This window comes from Portunus trituberculatus, chromosome 12, assembly GCF_017591435.1.
Source record: "Portunus trituberculatus isolate SZX2019 chromosome 12, ASM1759143v1, whole genome shotgun sequence".
Classification (NCBI taxonomy): domain Eukaryota; kingdom Metazoa; phylum Arthropoda; class Malacostraca; order Decapoda; family Portunidae; genus Portunus; species Portunus trituberculatus.
This window is the reverse complement of record NC_059266.1, coordinates 10,914,623-10,936,804: the sequence shown is the minus strand read 5'-3', so window position 1 is coordinate 10,936,804 and position 22,182 is coordinate 10,914,623. Positions and strand designations below refer to the sequence as shown.

At 38.0% G+C, this 22,182-nt stretch overlaps 1 protein-coding gene across 1 annotated transcript in view; it reads right to left on the bottom strand.

The window, feature by feature from the left end:
- LOC123502831 (DNA (cytosine-5)-methyltransferase 3A-like) overlaps window positions 1–18,988 on the bottom strand; it is a gene marked incomplete in the record, with an annotated part of 93,572 nt that extends 74,584 nt beyond the window's left edge. Inside the window, 8 exon segments of the mRNA XM_045252104.1 lie at window positions 9,881–10,011; window positions 12,587–12,751; window positions 13,333–13,435; window positions 14,012–14,113; window positions 14,330–14,421; window positions 14,633–14,738; window positions 15,273–15,380; window positions 18,853–18,988. Coding sequence (XP_045108039.1) covers window positions 9,881–10,011; window positions 12,587–12,751; window positions 13,333–13,435; window positions 14,012–14,113; window positions 14,330–14,421; window positions 14,633–14,738; window positions 15,273–15,380; window positions 18,853–18,954 — 909 coding nt within the window.
- Window positions 18,989–22,182: the final 3,194 nt, after the last annotated feature.

Below are 22,182 nucleotides of genomic sequence, written 5' to 3'. Positions count from 1 at the left end.
GTCGCCTAGCGTTGCTAAGACCAGGAAGTCACCTCACTCTCGAAGTGAAGCTGGATATTATTCACAGACACGAGAGGCGAGAAAACTAATAGCATCGCTCTCCACCATGGCTTGATTCCATCTCGTGTCTTTACTATTTTCAAGTCAGAAGACTCTATTAAGAAGGCTGGTGAGACCGTATCTTCCTTGGAAGCTAAAAGAACCACCTGAACTCGTGACTCTGCAATGGATAAAATGGAAAGCCTTGTGGAAATGTGGTACATAAGTTTTGTATGCGGTACAATGATGCGCCCTTTGTTTACATTCCACAGGTTGCTGGCTAGTGCCTTTCCTGCTCCACTCTCCTCACTTCATAAATTTAAGTTCATTAATATTATAAAGTTAGTTACATACATAAATTAGTGTACATTATAATGACTTAAATTAAACTGCTTAAATGTTTAACTTCATAATTTTTACTTTGATTAAACCTTTTACAAAGCTTTGATTTCAAAACAGCCCTAATATGGTTTCTATTCTTCTCTCTGCAACTTTATCTCGTTTCCTTTTCAACCGTTCTATTGCTGCTGTGGTAGACAGCCACTGTTCTTCTAAATCTATTAACAGTGGTGTTCCTCAGGGTTCTGTACTGTCACCCACTCTCTTCTCTTTCTGTTATTCACTAACAATCTTAACCAAACTTTTTGTCTTATCCTCTCCTATGCTGATGACATCACCCTGCACTTTACCGCATCTTTTCAGAGATGACCAACCCTTCAGGAAGTCAACAGATCACACAGGGATGTCACAGAATGCCTGACTTCTGATCTTTCTAAGATTTCTGATTGGGCAGAGAAAATTTAGTAGTGTTCAATGCCTCAAAAACTCAATTCCTCCATCTATCAACTCGACACAACCTTCCAGACAACTATCCCTCTTCTTCAGTGACACTCAACTGTCTCCCTCTTCCACACTGAATATCTTCGATCTGTCCTTTACTTATAATCTAAACTGGAAACTTCACATCTCATCTCTTGCTAAAACAGCTTCTATGAAGTGTTTTTTTTTTTGCCTATAGCAGCTGTAGGTATACTTGAAGAGTATGTATGGGAAGTGTTGTTCAGCTTTCACCCATTAGTGGCGCAAGCAATTTTATTTATAGTGGTGCCCATATTATGGCCCATATCACCACCCAGGCACATATCTTTGGTGTAACCACCTAGAACTTGGGTATCATGGTGACATGATTCCACTCAACAAATGGCAAAGTATCAAGGCGTGGAGGGATCCAAACCTACGCGTGGACAGACGTCTGCACGATCCCATGCTCACCACCTTATCCACTATGCCACCACCTCCCTTATAGGCGTTAGGCATTCTGAGGCGTCTCTGCTAGTTTTTGTTGAGCCAACAACCGCTAACTTTGTACAAGGGCCTTATCCATCCTTGCATGGAGTACTCTTGGTATGTTTGGGGGGGAGGGGGTTCCACTCACACAGTTTTATTAGATAGTGGAATCAAAAGCTTTTTGTCTCATCAACTCTCCTCCTCTGACTGCTGTGTTCTGCCTCTTTCTCACCGCTGAAATGTTGCTTGCCTTGCTATCTTTTATCGCTATTTACATGCTAACTGCTCTTCTGATCTTGCTAACTGCATACCTCCCCTCCTCCTGTTGTCTTGCTGCACAAGGCTTTCTTCCTCCTCTCACCCCTATTCTGTCCAGCTCTCTAATGCAAGAGTTAACCAGTATTCTCAGTCATTCATACCTTTCTCTGGTAACTCTGGAACTACCTCCCTGCTTCTGTATTTTCATCTTCCTACAATTTGACTTCTTGTAAGAGGGAGTTTTCAAGACATTTGTCCCACTTTTTGTTGCCCTTGGCCAGCTTCCCCTATTCCATAATATATATATATATATATATATATATATATATATATATATATATATATATATATATATATATATATTACAGTAAAGTCCCGGATTACGTCGGTCTCAAGTTACGTCAAACTCATAGATATGTCAGTCCACTATAAGGCAATTTAAGATTAAAAAAATTGAAAATTTATAAATCGTAAAGCGCGGGATTTATTGTTATTGTTGGTGGTTACCCGCCACACCGCCCGCCTCACGCTTGAATACAATAACACCCTGCCTCAGTTCCACCACACCGTCGCCCCTGGCAAGTGTTATCCTACTACTGCGTTTACTGACTCAAGTTCTTAGTATCTTGCTCAATGGCACCAAAGAGAAAACTCCTTAGTGACAGCAGTGATGCTAAGAAAAGGAAAACCATTACGCTACAAGAAAAAGAGGACATAATTAAAGACATGAGAAGGAGGCAGCAGCTGTGTGTGAGGGAGGAAGAAGAAAATGGGAAGCCCGTTACCATGACAACGGGAGGTTGACGACCTTGAGGGTTCGTGCACCCATCACAACAATAACAACTCCGGAGCCTCGCCTGGGCCACACGACACTCGCAGCTCACTTGCACCATCTGCGCCTGCCTGCTGATCCCTATTGCCCTTTCCTATTGCATTTCCTGCCCCGCTGCCCACGCTTCTACTCCCACCGCACTGCACTACGCTCCCAGCTGTCTGCCCTGGGCGTCACAACATTTGACCTGCCCACCCTCCTGGCGGCCTCAGGGCCACCCCTCTCAGCAACCTGCAGTCCTTCGCGTTCGTGGCCCTAATCAACAACAAAAACAAACTTGTGTTTCATATTTCTATATAGTTGTAAATAATATAACAATATAACCTTTAATTTACCTGAATGACCATAAACAATGATTGGTTGAAAACTCCATAATATGCTTTGAAATGTACGGAAACTCAAGTTACGTACAAAATTGACTTACGTCATGTTTCAGGAACGTAACTCTGACGTAAACCGAGACCTTAGTGTATATATATGTGTATATATATATATATATATATATATATATATATATATATATATATATATATATATATATATATATATATATATTCATGAACCAAAACCATTTTCCCCATAGGAATCAATGTAAAATAGATTAATCTGTTCTTGAAAGGGAGAGAGTAACTGGGAACACACTCTTTAGTCCCTTTTTTTTTTATCTTTTTATTTTTTTTGTTATGGCCTATAGGGCATGTAGGCATACTTGAAGGGTTATGATGTGGGAAGCGCTGTTAAGCTTATGCCCATTAGTGGCGCATGCAATTTTATTTATAGTGGTACCCATATTAAGGCTCATATCACCACCCAAGCGCATCTTTGGTGTAACCACCTGGAACCTGGGTATCATGGTGACATGTACACCCAGCCGCCAATGAAAGTGGCGCGCATTATAAACAAACCCGTATCTCATAGCGCGGGAAGAACTGTAGCTCATTTGAAAAGAATGTGGCTAATATCTAGAAGTGGCAACATAGGCCGGCTCTTTAAACATCTATCAACCGTCACACTTCAAAAAATTATCACTCAGTTGTCACTTGCTCACGTAAGGAAGTACACTTGCTTACCCGCTCCCCGCACAGTGTGTCAGTTTTCTTCGTTCTCTTTCATATTGGTGTGGAAACTTAAGTGTCAATGGCACGTAAACATCAAATATCCCCAGTCAATATAGCCCTTATTGACTCACTCCGGAAGGGTGGTTTTGGCTCTAAGCATATTTCAAAGGAGACAGGACTCCCACTAAGAACAGTACAACGCTGGTTGAAGCGATGCAGAGACAATACCGGAAAATTAGCACCAGTGAAGAAAACTGCCCTGGACGCAGCCGTATTTTATCAAAGAGGACACTGACACTGATTAAGCGTCAGCTAAGTGTCTCGCCATTCCTCACAGGAAGAGAAATTAAACAAAATTACCCTGATCTGCTGACACATGTCTCCATAAGGACAATACAGCGGCGGACACTGGAGGACCTCGACATGAAAAGTTACCGTGCTGCAAAGAAACCACTGCTTACACCCGCCCACAAAGCTAAAAGAGTCAGATTTGCTCAGGACCATAAAGACTGGCCATTAGAGAAGTGGAGAAGAGTAGTGTGGTCAGATGAGAGCATGTTCTATGTGACAGGAACACCACACAAAAGAGTACGCCGACCAAGAAACTCGGACAGATATGACGAACGGTACACTGTAAACGCAGTTAAGCATCCCTCCTCTGTGATGGTGTGGGGGTGTTTCAGCTACTTTGGTGTTGGCAACTTAGTTATGCTTGACAAAGGAGTGTCAATGAACACAGAAACATATCTTGACCTGCTGCATGACAATCTTGAAGAGTGCTTCGACAAGTGTAACGGTGAAACCTTCATGCAGGACGGTGCGTCATGCCATACGGCCAACATTGTAAGGGAATGGTTTGGCATGTGTGAACTTAATTATTTTGAAAGTTGGCCAGCAAACAGTCCAGACCTAAACCCGATTGAAAATGTGTGGAGTATGATGAAAAGAAGCTCCAGGATCTGGACACGAGCAGTGTAGCGAAGCTCAAGCAGGCGGTCGTGCAAGTGTGGGGAGAACTGTCACCTACATATCTGGAAAAACTAGCAGATTCTGTACCACGTCGGTTGGAATCTGTCATAAAGAGGAAGGGAAACAGCACAAAATATTAGGTAAGGTAAAGAAATTATATTTTTAATGATAGTAATAGATGATTAAGGCAAATTTAATGGTATGCATGGTACGAAAAAACACAAAAACAACACGCGCCACTTTCATTGGCGGCCAGTGTAGGTAACTTAAACAACTCAACAAATGGCATAGCTTCAAAGCGGTATGTGGTGGGGTCCGTTTGCCCGGACGTGTGTGGGTGGACATTTGCCCAATCCCACGCTCACCACCTTATCCACTGCGCCACCGCCTCCTTGCAGCACGTATCCTATATAAAACGCTTTTGTACACCTCTCACCTGGAATAAACAAAGGATTGTCATTGTTATAGTAACGGGATATAACTGACAGCAAGACGGTACATGGTGACCTTCCTGAAGATGTTTATAATGCATCACTAGCTGTGCTGAAGGTGAAGCAGCTCTGTGCTGCGATCAGATGTGATGACAATATGCCGGCCCAAACAAGCATCTCACGGAATCTCATGATTCCCAAGATTTGCCATACCAGCAAAGTAACTTGACATCCTGTTATTATAAATAATTTGCACAATTTGAAAAAATGACTGTTTTTTTTTTTTACATGTTATTTCAAAATTGCATAACCTGAACACACGTAAGTCGAGAGATACCTGTATTTATTAAGTTTATTCATTAAAAAATAAACAACTCTATGTTCAGTTATAAGGATATAAAGTATTTTGACAATTTACAGAGAAGAGAAAGTAAAGGAACAGTGTGTTGAGGGAGAAATGTGGTTACAGTGCATTGGGAGGATTATAATCACATTACACGCAGCAGTTCAGGTTTGCAGACCATAGCAAGTAATGCCGGAGGTGGACACACTTCCGAATGATTGAAATCCAGTTAGCGATTAGTGATTGGCCAGCTCCTCAAGACTGATTTGATTATTGATTTGGGTACTAAAAATCCAAGTCTGATTAATGATTATCCAATTGTCTGATTTGATTACATTTTTTAAAAGCGATTTGATATTTTTTTTTAAAAGTAATGGAATGTTTTTAAGGCAACTTTCAATGTTTCTGAAGGGAATTTGATGCTTTTTTTTTTTTTTCCCCTAAATGAACCATTTCTAACTAATAGAGAAGCCAAGCTTTTAAGATTAAAATCAACATTGTACTTTAATTAAAAATATAAGTACAGTTGACCCTTGTTTTTCCAGACTAAATGGTGCAAGCACCAGTCCATATCATAAAAAAAGTCCAGGTAACACAAATGGGTTCTTCATTGGACAAATACGGTCCATTGTCCCCTTTGGCTTTTTTGAGGAAATGCGAAATTTAGTCTATTTTCGTTTCCCTGACCAACTAAACTTAAACAAACTTAATCTAAGTTAACCTAATACTAAAACTAACCTATCAGTTATAACCAAGAGTGCAAAAAGCTTCATACACATGAAATACAGTGAATGCACTGCCACAACATGCAGCCGTGTCATATGATGTTGGTTGTGTCCACATCGCCAGCTTGACCCTGCACACTAACATTAAAAAGTCTGTGTTGATTGCAGAATCTCCACAGTCACCCATCGCTCCCCCTGAAATTCTCTATATGAATTTCCTTTCCATCTTCCTAGCTGCTGCAAGAATTTCAATGTCACAAACATTGATCTCCCAGTGACTGCTGCTGCACATAACACTTCATAACTGTGACATCTGATGTAGCATCTTTTCCACTCCTTACATTTTTCCTTGGTGCATCTTTACCACTTTTACTTGATGATACATCTACACAGTATTTGGCAGAATATTTTAACTTCTTTTCTTTTGATTTACTAATGTCCGACACAGTTTGTTTGGCCACACCATACTCCTCACAAACACTCATAACATTAGTTCCTTTATCTAATTTTCTTATCAATTCCAGCTTTTAAGTTACAGCTAGGGCCACTCACCACTCACCTACACTTAACACCCTTGGGAAACAATTAAAACTTCTAAGGTATTGAAAAATGCACAAACTTATTCACTGATATTGGATAATAAACAGTATTCATGAGTTGGCCAGACTTGTTTACATCTGCCTGCTGCAGCAACACTGCCATCTATCAGCTGTTTAATTTTGTCAGTACATGAAGCATGCATTGTTTGAATTAATATGTTGGCCATACAGACTCAAATTATTAAATTATTATCTGGACACTGTTCAGATAAACGAAAATCCGAATAAACAAGGTCCAGATAAACGAGGGCCAAGTCTATAACGAAGAATCCATGACCTTGAAGAACAGGGAGATGTGCCTCTACGTGTTCTCCTGGCTAGGGTTGGAGCAGTGTGTCTCCACTGTGGCGTTGCTTTCAGGGAGGGAGCAGCGCAGCAGCGACCTGCTCTTGTGATGAATGGCTCGAGATCTACACTGGTGCAATGCGTCACTTAACCAATATGAGACACAAACAGGAAAGCAAAACTAAACACATATTATACCTACTTTATACGTGTAAAATATAACCTTTTTATTATATATGATTTATTAATTATTATTTCATGCATTATATTATAGAGAAAATACAAGAGTGTGAATAAATACAATAAAAAAAATATATATTTACATGAGAAAAACATAGAAAAATTGATAAAGAAACTACTATTGCAAAAAACAGACAACATTGATCAATTAATGAATTAATTAATCAATTAATCGCAAATCGCTTCATTTTTGGCAGTCAGATTGTGATTATTCGATTTGTTTGGCAGAGGTTAGTCCGATTAGATTATTCAATTAGAGAATGCAAGTCTGATCAATCAAATAATCAGATAATTGGACTTCTGAATCTTACCGCCCACATCTCACCGATATAATGGAATTACCTTCACTCAAGTATTTGGAACATATCCCCAATGTTGAGTGTTGAGTCACTAAAACAGAAAACAACTGATAAAAAATAAGGCAAGAAAAGCATTTCAAAAGACTGAATTTTACTCTTTACTGGAGACAAAAAAAAAAAAAATAAATAAATAAATAAATAAATAAATAAATAAATAAAAAAAATTCATTTCTTTATAAAACTAAAGAAAATTTAGAATAAACAAGTTTCTTTACTGAGACACTGATAAAAACTACACAAAGACTCTAAGAAAAAAAGCTCAGCATGAAACCAAAAATTATTAGGGAAAAGGAAAGTACTTTTATGCAATCTCTACAATTATATATCACAATATCACAATTACATTGAAATACAGTAATTGCCCGCATATCCGGATTATAGCAGCCAAGGCCCTCGGATACGCAAAATATCCAGATATGCAGAATTTCCTCTCCCAACCCCTTATAAATTGAGAAAAAAAAAAACATGTACATAACCCAAATGGGTAAAAAAAAACAATGAATGAAAGCACATTAAATGATTGTGTATACAATAATGACTTCCTGGAGCATGGTAAAATGATAACATATAAGATACCTGCTTCTCTAGAAAATGTGAGGGTTGGGAAGGTGCCATCAGCAGCGTGATGGCAATCTGCTGTTTCACTGCTGAATTGGACACTATCTGAGTCATTATTAGTGTGTTGAAGTGAGATAATGATAGTGAAGTATTTATTGTTTGTCTGGTACAGCTTTCCACCTCTGTCTCAACATAATTTTTTACAATAGTGTTATTGTGAGAGCTATGTCATGTAAAGTTGTGATGATGAAGGCAGTAAGAAAAAAAAGTGTTTGAAAAGATCATAACAGTCTTATGATATAGAGAGATGGTGGAGAAGCCTGGCAGTGAGGCATGGGGTGAGGCAGGGTCTTGGAGGGGAGATAACACAAATGACAGAGGGGAGAGGGGAGGCCAGAATTGAAAGTCCAGCTGTCTCACAACAATACATTTGTTTGTTTGTTTCTAGTTGTCTTCTCTTCTTGATGTTTCTCATTCTAATTCTCGTCAACTTATACCTGTCAGGCAAAAATTTGAGAGCTAAATGACACACCTCCTTATTTGACTCCTGGCCACGTACTGTGTAGGGCGTGAGTCAGGCTATGACACAACTACACAAGACATTTAAAAATGGCTTCCTGATGGAAAAGGTATCTAATTATTAAAAAATAAACTATACCATCTGGTAATTTAGGATCTGAAGATTTTGGAGATACAATAGTAATCCCAAAATCTTAAATCCCACAAAATTAAATAAATAAATCCTACATCTCCCTAAAGTTTGAGTTAATTTTTTAGGGGTGGGGAATTCGTATAAGTCAGATATATATACAGTAATCGCCCGCATATCCAGATTATAGCAGCCAAGGCCCTGGCGGATACATGCAATACCCAGATACACAGAATTTCCTCTCTCAACCCCTTATAAATTGAGAAAAAGCATGTACATAACCCAAATGGGTAAGAAAACAATGAATGAAAACACATTAAATGTATAATCTGGAACAAAAAATGGTACCTAAGCAGTACAAGGGGTGGTGGGATGTACACCCAACAGTAAAGGCGGTGTCACACTAACACTTTTCTGTCAACTTTCTTTGTCGCGTTTGTCAACTGTAAACAAACATGGCTGCCCCTTCACCTCCAGCCAGCTGCTGCAATTTTTTTGTTGCTATTTTTGGCCTTTAATGCTCTTTATGAGAAACTTCAGACAGCTTTGTCCACTCATAAACGATAGAGCAGCTCATCTTGGCCATTTGTTACTTGGAAGTTTTGCCTTGGTGCATCTCACAGAGAAATGCAAACAAACAACTGACACACTTTTTGCTGCTAGGCTGAATAATATATATATATATATATATATATATATATATATATATATATATATATATATATATATATATATATATATATATATATATATATATATATATATATATATATATATATGCACACAAACACATTTACATCTACTTATGAAGATGATATTAAGTTGAGATTATAGCAACATTCCAATTAGCAAGAAAATAAATTTTATCATAAAAGTTTTGGTTAGAAACTAAAAATTGACTCTAAAAGAAAACAGTGTGTTCCATCTGGCTCAAGGCAACGGAGAGAATTGATGGAACAATAAAAACCAACGGAAATCATTGAAGATGATGGAAAAAGTGCTAGTGTGACGCTGCCTTAAGTGCTGCTGCCTAGCGGGATCGAGGGATCGCTCATGCGGTAGGTTTGAATATGCTTGGGGGCAGCTCCGGATAGTAGCGAATTCCGGATAGTGGCAATCCAGATACGCAGGCGATTACTGTACATCAAAATTGACTTAAAAGAGCATGGAAATAAAAGAAACAAAACAATATTAAAAAACTAAACACTTTGTATTGTGGATGTGAAGCCAATCATATGTGAACAGTACCTTACAAGTGGCACAGACGCCTCCCACAAAGTAAGGGTGTGGTGCAGCAACCTGGCAGTCGGTGCGGTGGCATGCAATACACAGCTGCTCCACGTCACGCTCCCCTTGCCGTGCCAATTCCAGGAGGGACGCTGGAAAGAAAATCGCAGTAATGTTGATTTTGTGAATGTTTCAACTCTGCAATGTAAGTTTTCAGATAACAACTTAATTTTACTTGCAAATTTGGTTTATGTAGATTAATACAGAACTTAACAATATATCACAAATAATAATTACTTTCTGAATTAAGCTTGCTGCAGTTAGTCACCCTTACTCATACATATACAGTGGTGCCTTGGAATACAAACTTAATCCGTTCAAAATTTTGTTCTTACTCCAAAGCATCAAAATGCATACATGTATTCTTATGGAAGAAATTATAATTTGTTCCAAACCACCTCCCATGACCCAAAAAATTGCATTTTTCACCTAATTTCTTACTTTTTAAATACTATTACAATATACAGTACTAGTACTATTATGCTATAACTATAGAAGATAGGAAAATAAAGCAAAATGTAATATAATGAAAATTCAACTTCTCGTGGTCAGAAACAAGTGTCACCACATCCTCCTCATGTGACTCCATCAAGCCAGCACCACACACTCTTATATAAGCCAATAAGTTTTTCTTTGATATGCTGCATTCATTATGGAAAATAAATCAGGGAAGTAAGCAAATTGTAATATGAAAATTCAACTTCTTCGCAGTTAGAAACAAGCGTCAACACATCCTCCTCAGCCAACTCCATCACGCCAGCACTACGCACTCTTATCTAAACCAATAACAAGATAAAAATAATGATTCCAATATTGTCATGCATCATAATATGTTTCTGAACTCCTTACTTATCCATGGAAATGCATGTATATCTTATATCTCACCAAGAAATACATAAAAAATGATAAAATATAGCATACTGACATCAGTGGTCTCACCATCCTCATGCTTGGTGCCCTCACACTTCCACAAACATATCATTGTAAAAGCTGATACATGATTGGCTAAGTGTCCACCATCTTGAAAACAATGGGCCAATGACAAGATATGACAGATAGCCTCAAGATATGACAGATAGCCTCAAGCATAAACAAACGGTGTGGCATAATGAAGCATGCACGGTCCAGATATAAGATATATCTGGACCGTGGAAGCGTGGCTTCTGAAAAGCACCATGATCATGCCTGACGAGCTATAAGGGTTAAGGCTTTCAATTCATGAGCTGGATATTCTCTCTTCCCCTCAGATCTTCTAGAATCCACCTCTGGAGGTGGTGTTACTGTCTTATATATGCATTTATGTTTACAAAACAACATTTCTATTAGCTTTTTACAAACCTTGCCCCCAAGAAAGGATTGTTTTGTAATGCATAAAGTGAAATCTTACATGGAATACCAAAAATAAAGCAGAGATGAGATGAGCCACAGCAGCGAGACTCGCGCTACCGCCGCTTTTTCTTCTTGTGACCCTTTGCTTGCGTGTTACTTTCATGATGATGTTTATGTTTTGCTCCTCTCTTGCCTGCTATAATGGATATCATATCTTAGTATTCATATACGCTCATGCCACGAGGATAACCTTGATTCCGTGACACTGAGTGATAGTGAATTACTAATGAAATACCGCGGTATTTCATTAATAATTCACTGTCACTCCGTGTCACGGAATCAAGGTTATCCTCGTGGCATGAACGTATATGAATACTAAGATATGATATCCATTATAGCTGGCAATAGAGGAGTGAAAACAAATATCATGGGGAAAGACAACACGCAGGCTAAAAGGGTCACAAGAAGAAGAAGAAGCGACCGAGTAGCCGCGAGTCTCCCGCCTGCCTGTGGCTCATCTCATCTCTGCTTTATTTTTGGTATTCCATGTAAGATTTCACTTTATGCATTACAAAACAACTTTCTTGGGGCAAGATTTGTAAAAAGCTAATAGAAATGTTGTTTTGTGAACATAAATGCGAGAATGTGAGAGAATTTGTAAGTAGCTCCGCTAACTTCCAATGACTCATATGCATCATAAAAGTAGTGGTAAACCGGTGGCCCAATATGCTGCCAAATGTATATATAATTTTTTTTTCTTTTAACCCATGTGATATGTTGGGGATCAGCCCAGAACGCATCCCCCCCTATTTCCATTATTTCCTATGGGAAAATTACATCCGCTTAATGAATTTTCGCTCTACAAACAGCTTTGACACCCCCTATCCAGTTCATTAAGCGGAGTATTACTGTACTGAAGTCGCCCACACGACACATGGGCATCCCAGCTCCCGCCAAAATTCTCCTCACATAATCACAACAAACATACACTTGTTTCACTCACTAGCCATCGAGCCTCTCGCCAAATTTGAATCCTCACATTATTATCCGCAGCACTACAAAACAACAACCAAACAACTGCAAACAACATTCCTGAGGCACTGAGGCAGCGTGGTGTCCCAGCATGCATTCAGCTGATCACACAGTGCTGCACGCAATCTGTTGATCTCGTTTGTTATTGTTCACACTCCAAAGCAAAGTTTGTCCTCCAATGCAAAAAGAAACATGATTTTTTCGTTCGTAATCCAAATTGTTTGTACTCAAAAGCGTTCGTACTCCAAGGTACCAATGTACTGAAAATAACTGAATGATAAGAGTTCACACCATCACCTCCCTTACCTTTAGCTGTCCATTTTCTGTGCTCCTCAGCATCTAGAGGGTCCAAGTGAGCTGAGGCTGTCTTAAGGGAGGAACAATCACCATAGCCATCAGAACAGCCTCCAAAATGTTTAGCTTTCCTTACATAGCCAAGGTGTTTTTCCACGTTTGGTGAAAATGTAACCGCTGTAAAACATCCGATTTTGTGAATTATTGTTAAAAATTTCTCAGACATCAAATACAAACATTCTGAACTCTCAAATTTGTAAGCACAGGAGATGAGTAAGAAAAACTGAAATGAAGGATAAAGTAATTTCATGAATATGGAAAACAAAGGACAAGAATGTTATGATGCAGCATTGAAGCACAGTAGGCAAGTCAGACCTTCATTGTTATGCTGCTGATGTTCTACCAATCAGCATCTTTGTATTACAGTCTCACTATACACAAAATAATGCAAGTGGACAAAATGTTATGATATTAGAATTTTTCAGCCAGATTAACTTCTGGTATTTATTTCAGAGGATCAGCCTTGTGATGCAAACTTATTATTTCATTAACATTTCTGACACAAATGTAAGGAAGGTCTAAAAACTTTGTTCAGTTTCACAACCAACAAAATTTAGTTTTAAGTAATACAGTTTCCAGGTTTGTAGTTTGATAAGAGTAATCATGATAAGCATACAAAGTGCAAAGATGACCATGGTTATGGTATTCCTTCATTGTATCCCAGGCCTCAGTGCTTCTCTCCTCAGGCCTTCACACACCTGCATGTCTGCTGTAGTCTGTAGCACCAGGGAAACCCTTCTCAGCCCACTCCAAGGCTTCCTCTGAGTCTCCTTGTGGCAGTCCTGACTGATGCTGAAGTTCCTGCAGGTGGAAGTGAAGTAACTTAAATGACAATACAGGCACAAATGTGCTTTTGAGGACTGTACAGTAGTGTTGCCATCATTGAGGTTCATTCAAAGAGTGTTGGGGTTGCTGGTCATCACAGAAAAACAAATTGAGAAAACAATCATGTCTCATGTTCAGATACTACCACTTAATCATCATGAAACTTCAACTCCACAAAAGTTCCATGTAAATAAAAATAACTTGGCATTTCAATTTTCATGTGTAATCTTTGATCCACAAAGAAGGTTAGTTGATTGATAAAAAAAACTTCACATAACAAAAAGATGTCTACAATAAATGCATAACGAGACCAATTTTTGTCCAATTAAAATTATTACATCATGAAGACAAACAGCAATATGAACTGGTGCATCAGTGTAGCTGTCCTTGTCACATAATTATGAGTAACAACAAAATAACAAATTATCAACAAATATACAGAACATACAAAATAAAAAAATTCCTATATTAGGCTTATGCCATAATGATATGCCATACCAAATACCTAACAGATTTGTATACCAGTATGAACAGGTACAGAAAACACATTACCTGAAGGCAAGCAGTGATCCCCTTTTGAAACACTTTGTCTCTGGTATGAATGTAAAAAGTTCCAAAATTTTCCCTGAAGGCTGAGACTTTCCTGAGAGGCAGCTGTGGGAGAGGCAAACACTGTGCGTGACTTTGGCAAAACTACTCTCAACAACAATAATGAAAATGTTACGATTGATAATACAGTAATAAAACGAAAACTTTGAAAAGATGTTATTCACTGTGGAAAGGAGAACATGCCACCATTATGAACAGCCATTACTCTTGGTGAATTGAATTTAAGATATCTAAAAGCTACTAGGAAATGTATATACATACCTGAGATACTCTGTTGTCTCCAAACCAAAAGACACATACTGTCTCAGCAGGGGGAGCCTTCAGTCCACACTGGTAATGAGGCACAATGATGCCTGCAAAGTACACTAAGTCAGCCACTATTGACACAGAAGGTGATCTGGAGACTTCAATGGATTTATAATTTCTTTACATATACATTTGGTGTCACTCAGCGTGAAATTAGAGTGGCAAATAAACCCAAGACATTTACATACAGTTGCTGCATATTGTACTGTGCTGCTAGTGAACATACAGCATGCAGAATATTTATACCAAGGCACTTGCCTGGCCAGGGATGGCTGCCTGCAGTTTTCCCCCAGACCAGCCTCCCGTGGTCCCTGCTACTGAGGCATCCATCGGGGGTCTTCTCTCTCCTGTGGTTAGCCCTCACCTGTTGTCCCAGAAGCAGGCTCAGGCAAAGATTGGTTAAGCTGCAGCTACATTCAAGATGCTTCAGTTCTTTTACTTTTTTTTTTTTTTATATGTCCTGGCTTGAGTCTGTAGGTAACTTGAAGAGTATTGGAAGCACTGTTCATCTTCCACACATTAGTGGCGTAGGCAATTCTATATATAGTGGTACCCATAATAGGGCCCATATCACCCCACAAGTGCATCTTTGGTATAACTAGTTATCATGATGACATAAAGGTAACTTTAAACACTCGACCAAAGGCAAAGTTTCGAGGTGGTACACAGTGGGATTCAAACCTACGCATGGACATCTGCCTGATCCCACGTTCACCACCTTATACCACTATGCTACTGCCTCCCTATAATGGAACTTAGTGCAAGCAAATCCATGCATGATGACTAATAACGATTATTCATAGGAATTTAACAAAATGGCTGGCACTCAAGGCACTGAACTGTACATATTCCAATGCAATTTTGTTTCCTTTAATGAAAAATGTTTCATAACTCTTACCTTCATTTTGGCAGCGGGGCTCTCCCTTGTGTGACATGCAAGCTGCCTTGACGGGTGTGGCCCAGTGCCGGGAGGTTGGTAATGGCTCCTGCACTGCTTGAAGTAAAGCTAATGATGATGATGATGATGATGATGATGATGATGATGAGAAAGAGAGGAGGAGGAGGAGGAGGAGGAGGAGGAGGAGGAGGAGGAGGAGGAGGAGGAGAAGGAGGAGGAGGAGGAGGAGAATGTTAACAATAATAACAATAATGGTAATAATAATAGCAGTAACAACAACAACAACAACAACAACAACAACAACAACAACAACAACAACAATAATAATAATAATAATAATAAAAAAGCTCATAGTAATGGTAATAATGAACTAATGATACTAGTAATTCCTCTCCTCTGACTGGCTGCCTTCAACCTCTTTCTCACTGCTGGAATGTTGCATCTCTTGCTATATTTTACTGCTATTTTCATGCTAACTGCTCTTCTGATCCTGCTAACTGTATGCCTCCCCTCCTGCAGCCTCACTGCACAAGGCTTTCTTCTTCCTGTCCCCCGCTATTCTGTCCAACTCTCTAATGCAAAAGTTAACCAGTTCTCAATCATTCATACCTTTCTCTGGTAAACTGAGGAACTCCCTCCCTGCTTCTGTATTTCCATCTTCCTATGACTTAACTTCTTTTAAGAGGGAAAACTGGCTTCAAGACATTTGTCCCTGTCTTTTGGCTAATTTCATAGGACCTGCAGAGGGGCTAGCATGTAAATGTTTTTTTTTTTTTTTTTTTTTTTTTTTTTGCTGGCTTTCTGCTCTTAACATAGAAAAAAAAAATTATTACTTATTCAGCAAGACTCACTCCCTGAGTGAGGTGAGTGGTATAGAGGTGGTGATGTGGCCACACTGACAGTTGTTACCACACCTACACATATTCCACACCAATGAGTACTAAGGTAGCTACAACGTCTTAGATGTGAATCTTTACTATACACAGCCAGAGTGCACTGGAAGGCATTTTTGCCCTAGGTTTGAGTAATAGCTATTAAGCTACTCAGCTTAAATACTTGAAATATTTTGCAACATGGTAAGCAAGATTTTCTCAATTATCTTAAGATAATTATGGAGGTGCTGCAAGGTAAGAAGGAAATATTATGTAAAAAAATAAATAAATAAATAAGCATTCTGAGTTATCTAGGGAGGAGAGTGAGTGTAGGGGTGTTGCAAGGTGGGAAGAAAGCATTAAGTACTGCAGGGTGGGGGCTTTCAGTTCTCCTGGGAGGAGAGAAGGGAATATTGTTCCAAATTAAAGCAAGTTTATTTACTGAGGAATAGCTTTTTTTTCTCTTATTCCTGTGCCTTTGGCTAAGAAAGACATGTTCATAACGTACCAAGAGATTATCTTACATTTATTATTATATATTGATTCCTAGTATATATCAACAAATATGGCATTTCTAGAGTCTTCTATCATTCTATGGTTCTATTACAGTTTTGTACAATAAATTCTAGATGGTTTTGGCCACCCTTAGGTTGTTGTTCTTACTATTTACAACATTTTCAGTAAGTACACATTCTGCCACAAATGAATAATAACGCTGCAATAGGTCCGGGAATGTGCAGTGTTCGGCAAGTTTTCTCTAAGCCCAGCAAGCTGCAGCGAGCTTCGGAGCTCCATCACACTTGGAAATGAGCAGTACACTGAATTTTATTTGTTTATAGCTGGGGTTTGTGGGTAACCGCTATATATGATTATATATATATATATATATATATATATATATATATATATATATATCCTTAATGTAAGGATTTAGGTCCTTGCTGTAGGTCATCCTCTTCTCGATTGTCATTAAGTTCACTGTCCTCCACGAGGACAGCAGGAGCGATGATTTCCTAGTTATCAAATTTGCAAATTTTACAGCTAATGTCAACAGTGGCTATGACACAGATGTCTCTGTGCACCTGTCTGCCCAGCTGTGCCCCACCTACAAATGCATATAGCAAATTCCCATTGGCGCAGCTCGTGGCGTTAAGAGGTGGTGGCACGTCATTGCACAAAATGCGTGCTTTGGGGTCTGAGGGGTCTCCAAGTGCACGGATTCGAATCCTGTCCACGGTCCGAGTGTAGGTTGGGCTTCCTCATTCGGGGCAAGGGTTTCCTAGCGGGTGGGCTTTAAGATAGGGTAACCAGTATCTCTTTATATATTAATTTGAAATACATGGTAATATAAATAAATAAAGAAATATATATATATATATATATATATATATATATATATATATATATATATATATATATATATATATATTTATTTATTTACTTATTTACACCATGTTTATTATATATATATATATATATATATATATATATATATATATATATATATATATATATATATATATATATATATATATATATATATTTCTTATTTATTTATTTACTTATTTACACCATGTGGGCTTTTCACGGGAATTTATGGGCTAAAGGGGATACTTTTTGGTTACCCCCTATCTTAAAGCCCACCCGCTAGGAAACCCTTGCCCCGAATGAGGAAGCCCAACCTACACTCGGACCGTGGACAGGATTCGAATCCGTGCGCTTGGAGACCCCTCAGACCCCAAAGCACGCATTTTGTGCAATGACGTGCCACCACCTCTTAACGCCACGAGCTGCGCCAATGGGAATTTGCTATATGCATTTGTAGGTGGGGCACAGCTGGGCAGACAGGTGCACAGAGACATCTGTGTGTGCAGTTCAGTCATAGCCACTGTTGACATTAGCTGTAAAATTTGCAAATTTGATAACTGGGAAATCATCGCTCCTGCTGTCCTCGTGGAGGACAGTGATCTTAATGACAATCGAGAAGAGGATGACCTACAGCAAGGACCTAAATCCTTACATTAAGGAGGAGTGTTGGTAGAGATAGGGCATATTGTGTGAAGCTATAAGAGTACCAGTGTGGAGGGGAAACAGCCCCAAAGCTAGTATACGGTAGGTTAGGTTAGTGGCCTAGAGGGGGGTGTGGGGGGTACAGCTCCCCTGGCTGGAAAACGTTAGGCTAAGTTCATGTCAGGATTGGGTTAGTGTCCTAAAAGGGGGTTGTGCCAAAAATATGTTAGGGCAGGTTTATGTTAGGTTAGTGTTCAAGAGGGGGAAGGTTATGTTATATAAAATTTCCTTACATTTTAGGGATATTTTCCGAATTTTGGAGAAATTTCTTTATATTAAAGGAAATACCCTTACATTTAGTGAAATTCTTCAAATATGTAAGAAAATTTCCCTAGCTTTAAATAAAACATCACTCATAATGAGTGGTGTTTTTTTAAAGCTAGGAAAATTTCCTTACATATTTGAAGAATTTCACTAAATGTAAGGGTATTTCCTTTAATATAGGGAAATTTTTCCAAAATTCGGAAAATATCCCAAAAATGTAAGGAAATTTTACATAACATAACCTTTCCCCTCTTGAACACTATATTATATTATATGTCTCCCCCACCTAAAACCCCGATTCCCCAAACGCTCCCAAGCTTGTTTGAGGGGGTGGAGGTAGAGATAGAGGATATTGTATTAAACTTAAAATTTACCAATTCTGTCACTGTTGTGATCGCTGCACGGAGGCTATAATATAATGATGTTAATGATTCTTCTCTACTCCTTACACAACGTGACGATGTATATACTTCCATTCTTCAAAATATAGCGGTGTATTGAATTCATGAGCGGTTATCTCATTAAAAAATGAAGCAATACGATCGACACCCTGAGCTTCAAAACACAACACAACCACGCCCCCACCCCCCCCACGTGCTTCAAAACACGACCGTGACTACACTTCTTACACAATATAACAATGTGCAAATTTTTTGAGCGGTGTATTGAATTTATAAACGATTTCCATATGGAAAAGAATAAGTAAAATGACTGGACGAGCATCTACTAACAGAGAACCAATCACCTGCATGGCCGCTGCAAACACGTGTGTTGGCACGGACACGGCCAGCCACGAACACTTACCGTTTTACTCATTATTTCATATTGATGCACCAGAGAACAAAGCTGCCATGCACATATCGTTAATCAAGAAGGAGTGGACTCTCTATGGATATATAACAACTCTTCACAATGGTACCGTGCCGCGTTAAGAGTCCACCGCATCAACATCTAGATAACATCCTTAAATTTTTGTTATAGCTCGTACTATACACTGTTACTGCTTCCTATTATCCTTAACAATTTAATATTGTATTTACAAAGCTAGACTTTTCTCTAGGCGTGAAATGCCTTCCTTACCTTAAGCAGAGCTTGTAATCTTAACTTATTGTAACTGCGCACAGCGTGTAAGCGTCACTGCGTCACCAGCTAGCGGACCGTGAGCTTTTATATTAACGCTCCTTGTAGTGATTTATATATGTACTTGCATATATATATATATATATATATATATATATATATATATATATATATATATATATATATATATATATATATAGAGAGAGAGAGAGAGAGAGAGAGAGAGAGAGAGAGAGAGTTTATATTAAATTTTACCTAGTTGTGGTTTACGGTGGGGGCAGTAAACTGATGGTGTCCCGTCTTTATATCTTTGATCAAATTTCCTCCTTAAAAGTATGCACAGTTCCAACCATTACAACCTCCTCATCAAGTTTATTCCAATTGTTCACAACTCTATGAGGGAAACTGTACTTCCTGACATCTCTTCTACAAAACCACTTTTTCAACTTTAAACCATGTCCTCTTGTACTGCGTGTGTCCAATAGTAAAAAGTCTTCTTTATCCACATCCTCCATACCATTAACCATTCTATAAACATGTATCAAATCTCCTCTTTTCCTTCTCTCTTCCAATGTAGTAATGTCCAATTTTGAAACTCAATCTTTCTTCATGGGTGAAAGTACTTCAATTTGGAACCATCTCTCTGCACTCTTTCCAACTTCATAATATTTTTTTTATGAACATTTGAACATTTGAACATTTTATTATGCCTTAGTAACATGACATACATTATTACTAATATATATATATATATATATATATATATATATATATATATATATATATATATATATATATATATATATATATATATATATATATATATATTATAAGGCAGCTCATATAAAGGTCTAGCCTTTTCAAGCAGCAATTTTACGTTAGGTTATATTTGTCTCCTTAAGTAATACATAATATATATATATATATATATATATATATATATATATATATATATATATATATATATATATATATATATATATATATATATATAACATGCAAAACCCTAAAATAGGAAGTTTAAAAAATTATGTTTTAGCACATAATATCACTATATGTATGCTTTATGTGTATAACATGAAGGTTCCTGATTATGGAAAATAAACATAAATTTGTTTTATGGCCCCTGATATTAGTATATTTATGAAAAATAGTTAATATAGTTATATTACATAATTGAAAAAAAAAAAAACACGCCGCATATTCCAATTTCGGTCGTATCACAGAAATCAATATCCTCTTAATCATCCTTTCATCAAGATACGGAAATGCCACTCTCACTCTCTTTAATAGATTCATCATACCATTAACAATACTATTTATATGTTTGTCTGGAGTCAAGTCATCTGTAACAGTCACTCCCAAATCCATTTCCTCTTTCGATATCTCCAATTTGACACCATTCATATTATAGTCGTATCGTATTCTCTTTTTACTCTTACCAAACTCCATTACCTTACACTTATTCAAGTTAAACTCCATTGGCATGTTCTACTCCAATTACTAATCTTATCTAAATCACTTTGCAGCACTTTACAGTCATTCACATTTTCGACCTTCCTCATCAGTTTTGCGTCAGAGACTACATTTAGACTTTCTAGATCCTTTTCTTAGTCACACATTCTTAGTGATTATAAATGCTTACAGTAAGTGGCCTGAATTACCTATGAAGTCAACTACGACACATGGCATTATTGAAGCACTAATGCCAGTATTTGCAACACATGGTCTTCCAGTAAGAATTGTAATTGATAGTGGATCTCAGTTCACTTCCAGTAAACGAGCTGCCTTTCTGAAAGTTAATGGTATCTCACACACCAGATCAACACCTTACCATCCAAGTAGTAAAGGAGAAGATGAAAGAATAGTCCAAACTTTTAAACATAACATGAAGCGTAGACGAACAACACCAATGGACATAATTCCTAACACTAGTAAATTTATCACGTCATAGAACGACTGCACATGGTACCACTGATCAAACACCTTGGCAAATGCTAATGAATGTGAAAAATAGGACTAACCTAGATTTAGTCCTACCTGATTACCAGGAAGAGGCACACTCACGAGAACTGCAACAGATGGAGAAGCAGGGAAACGTTCCTACGTACTCACCCTCCTTCTCTGTCATGGTTTGTTTTTTAACACAACAGACAAGTGGATGCCTGTTACAGTTACTAAAGCATTAGGAAACATGCACTATGAGGTTCAGGTGGATGAAGGAATAACTACGTGACATGTAGATCAATTAAAACCATCTGTAATGTGTCCTGATGAGGATACAGATGAAACCAATGATTTACAAGATGTTCAGATTCCACCTGCACCACAAGCTCATATTCCCCAGAATGATGACCATCATTCTAGTGACGAGACAAATGGTGGTGTAGGTATTCATGTACTACCTTCCAGGAGTATCAGAAATAAACCTCCTTACAGACTTAATTTGTAGGTTAAGTTGATTGTAACTATTCCTGTAAGCTAAATCATAGTTTTAAGGACATGTTAATCCTATAATCCTTTTATAAGGGTAAAGGAAGTGTGGTGTGTCTACATCACAATACAATATATATAAGTTACCCGTATTATCTTAGTTTTCTATAATGTAACATAACCAGTTTTCA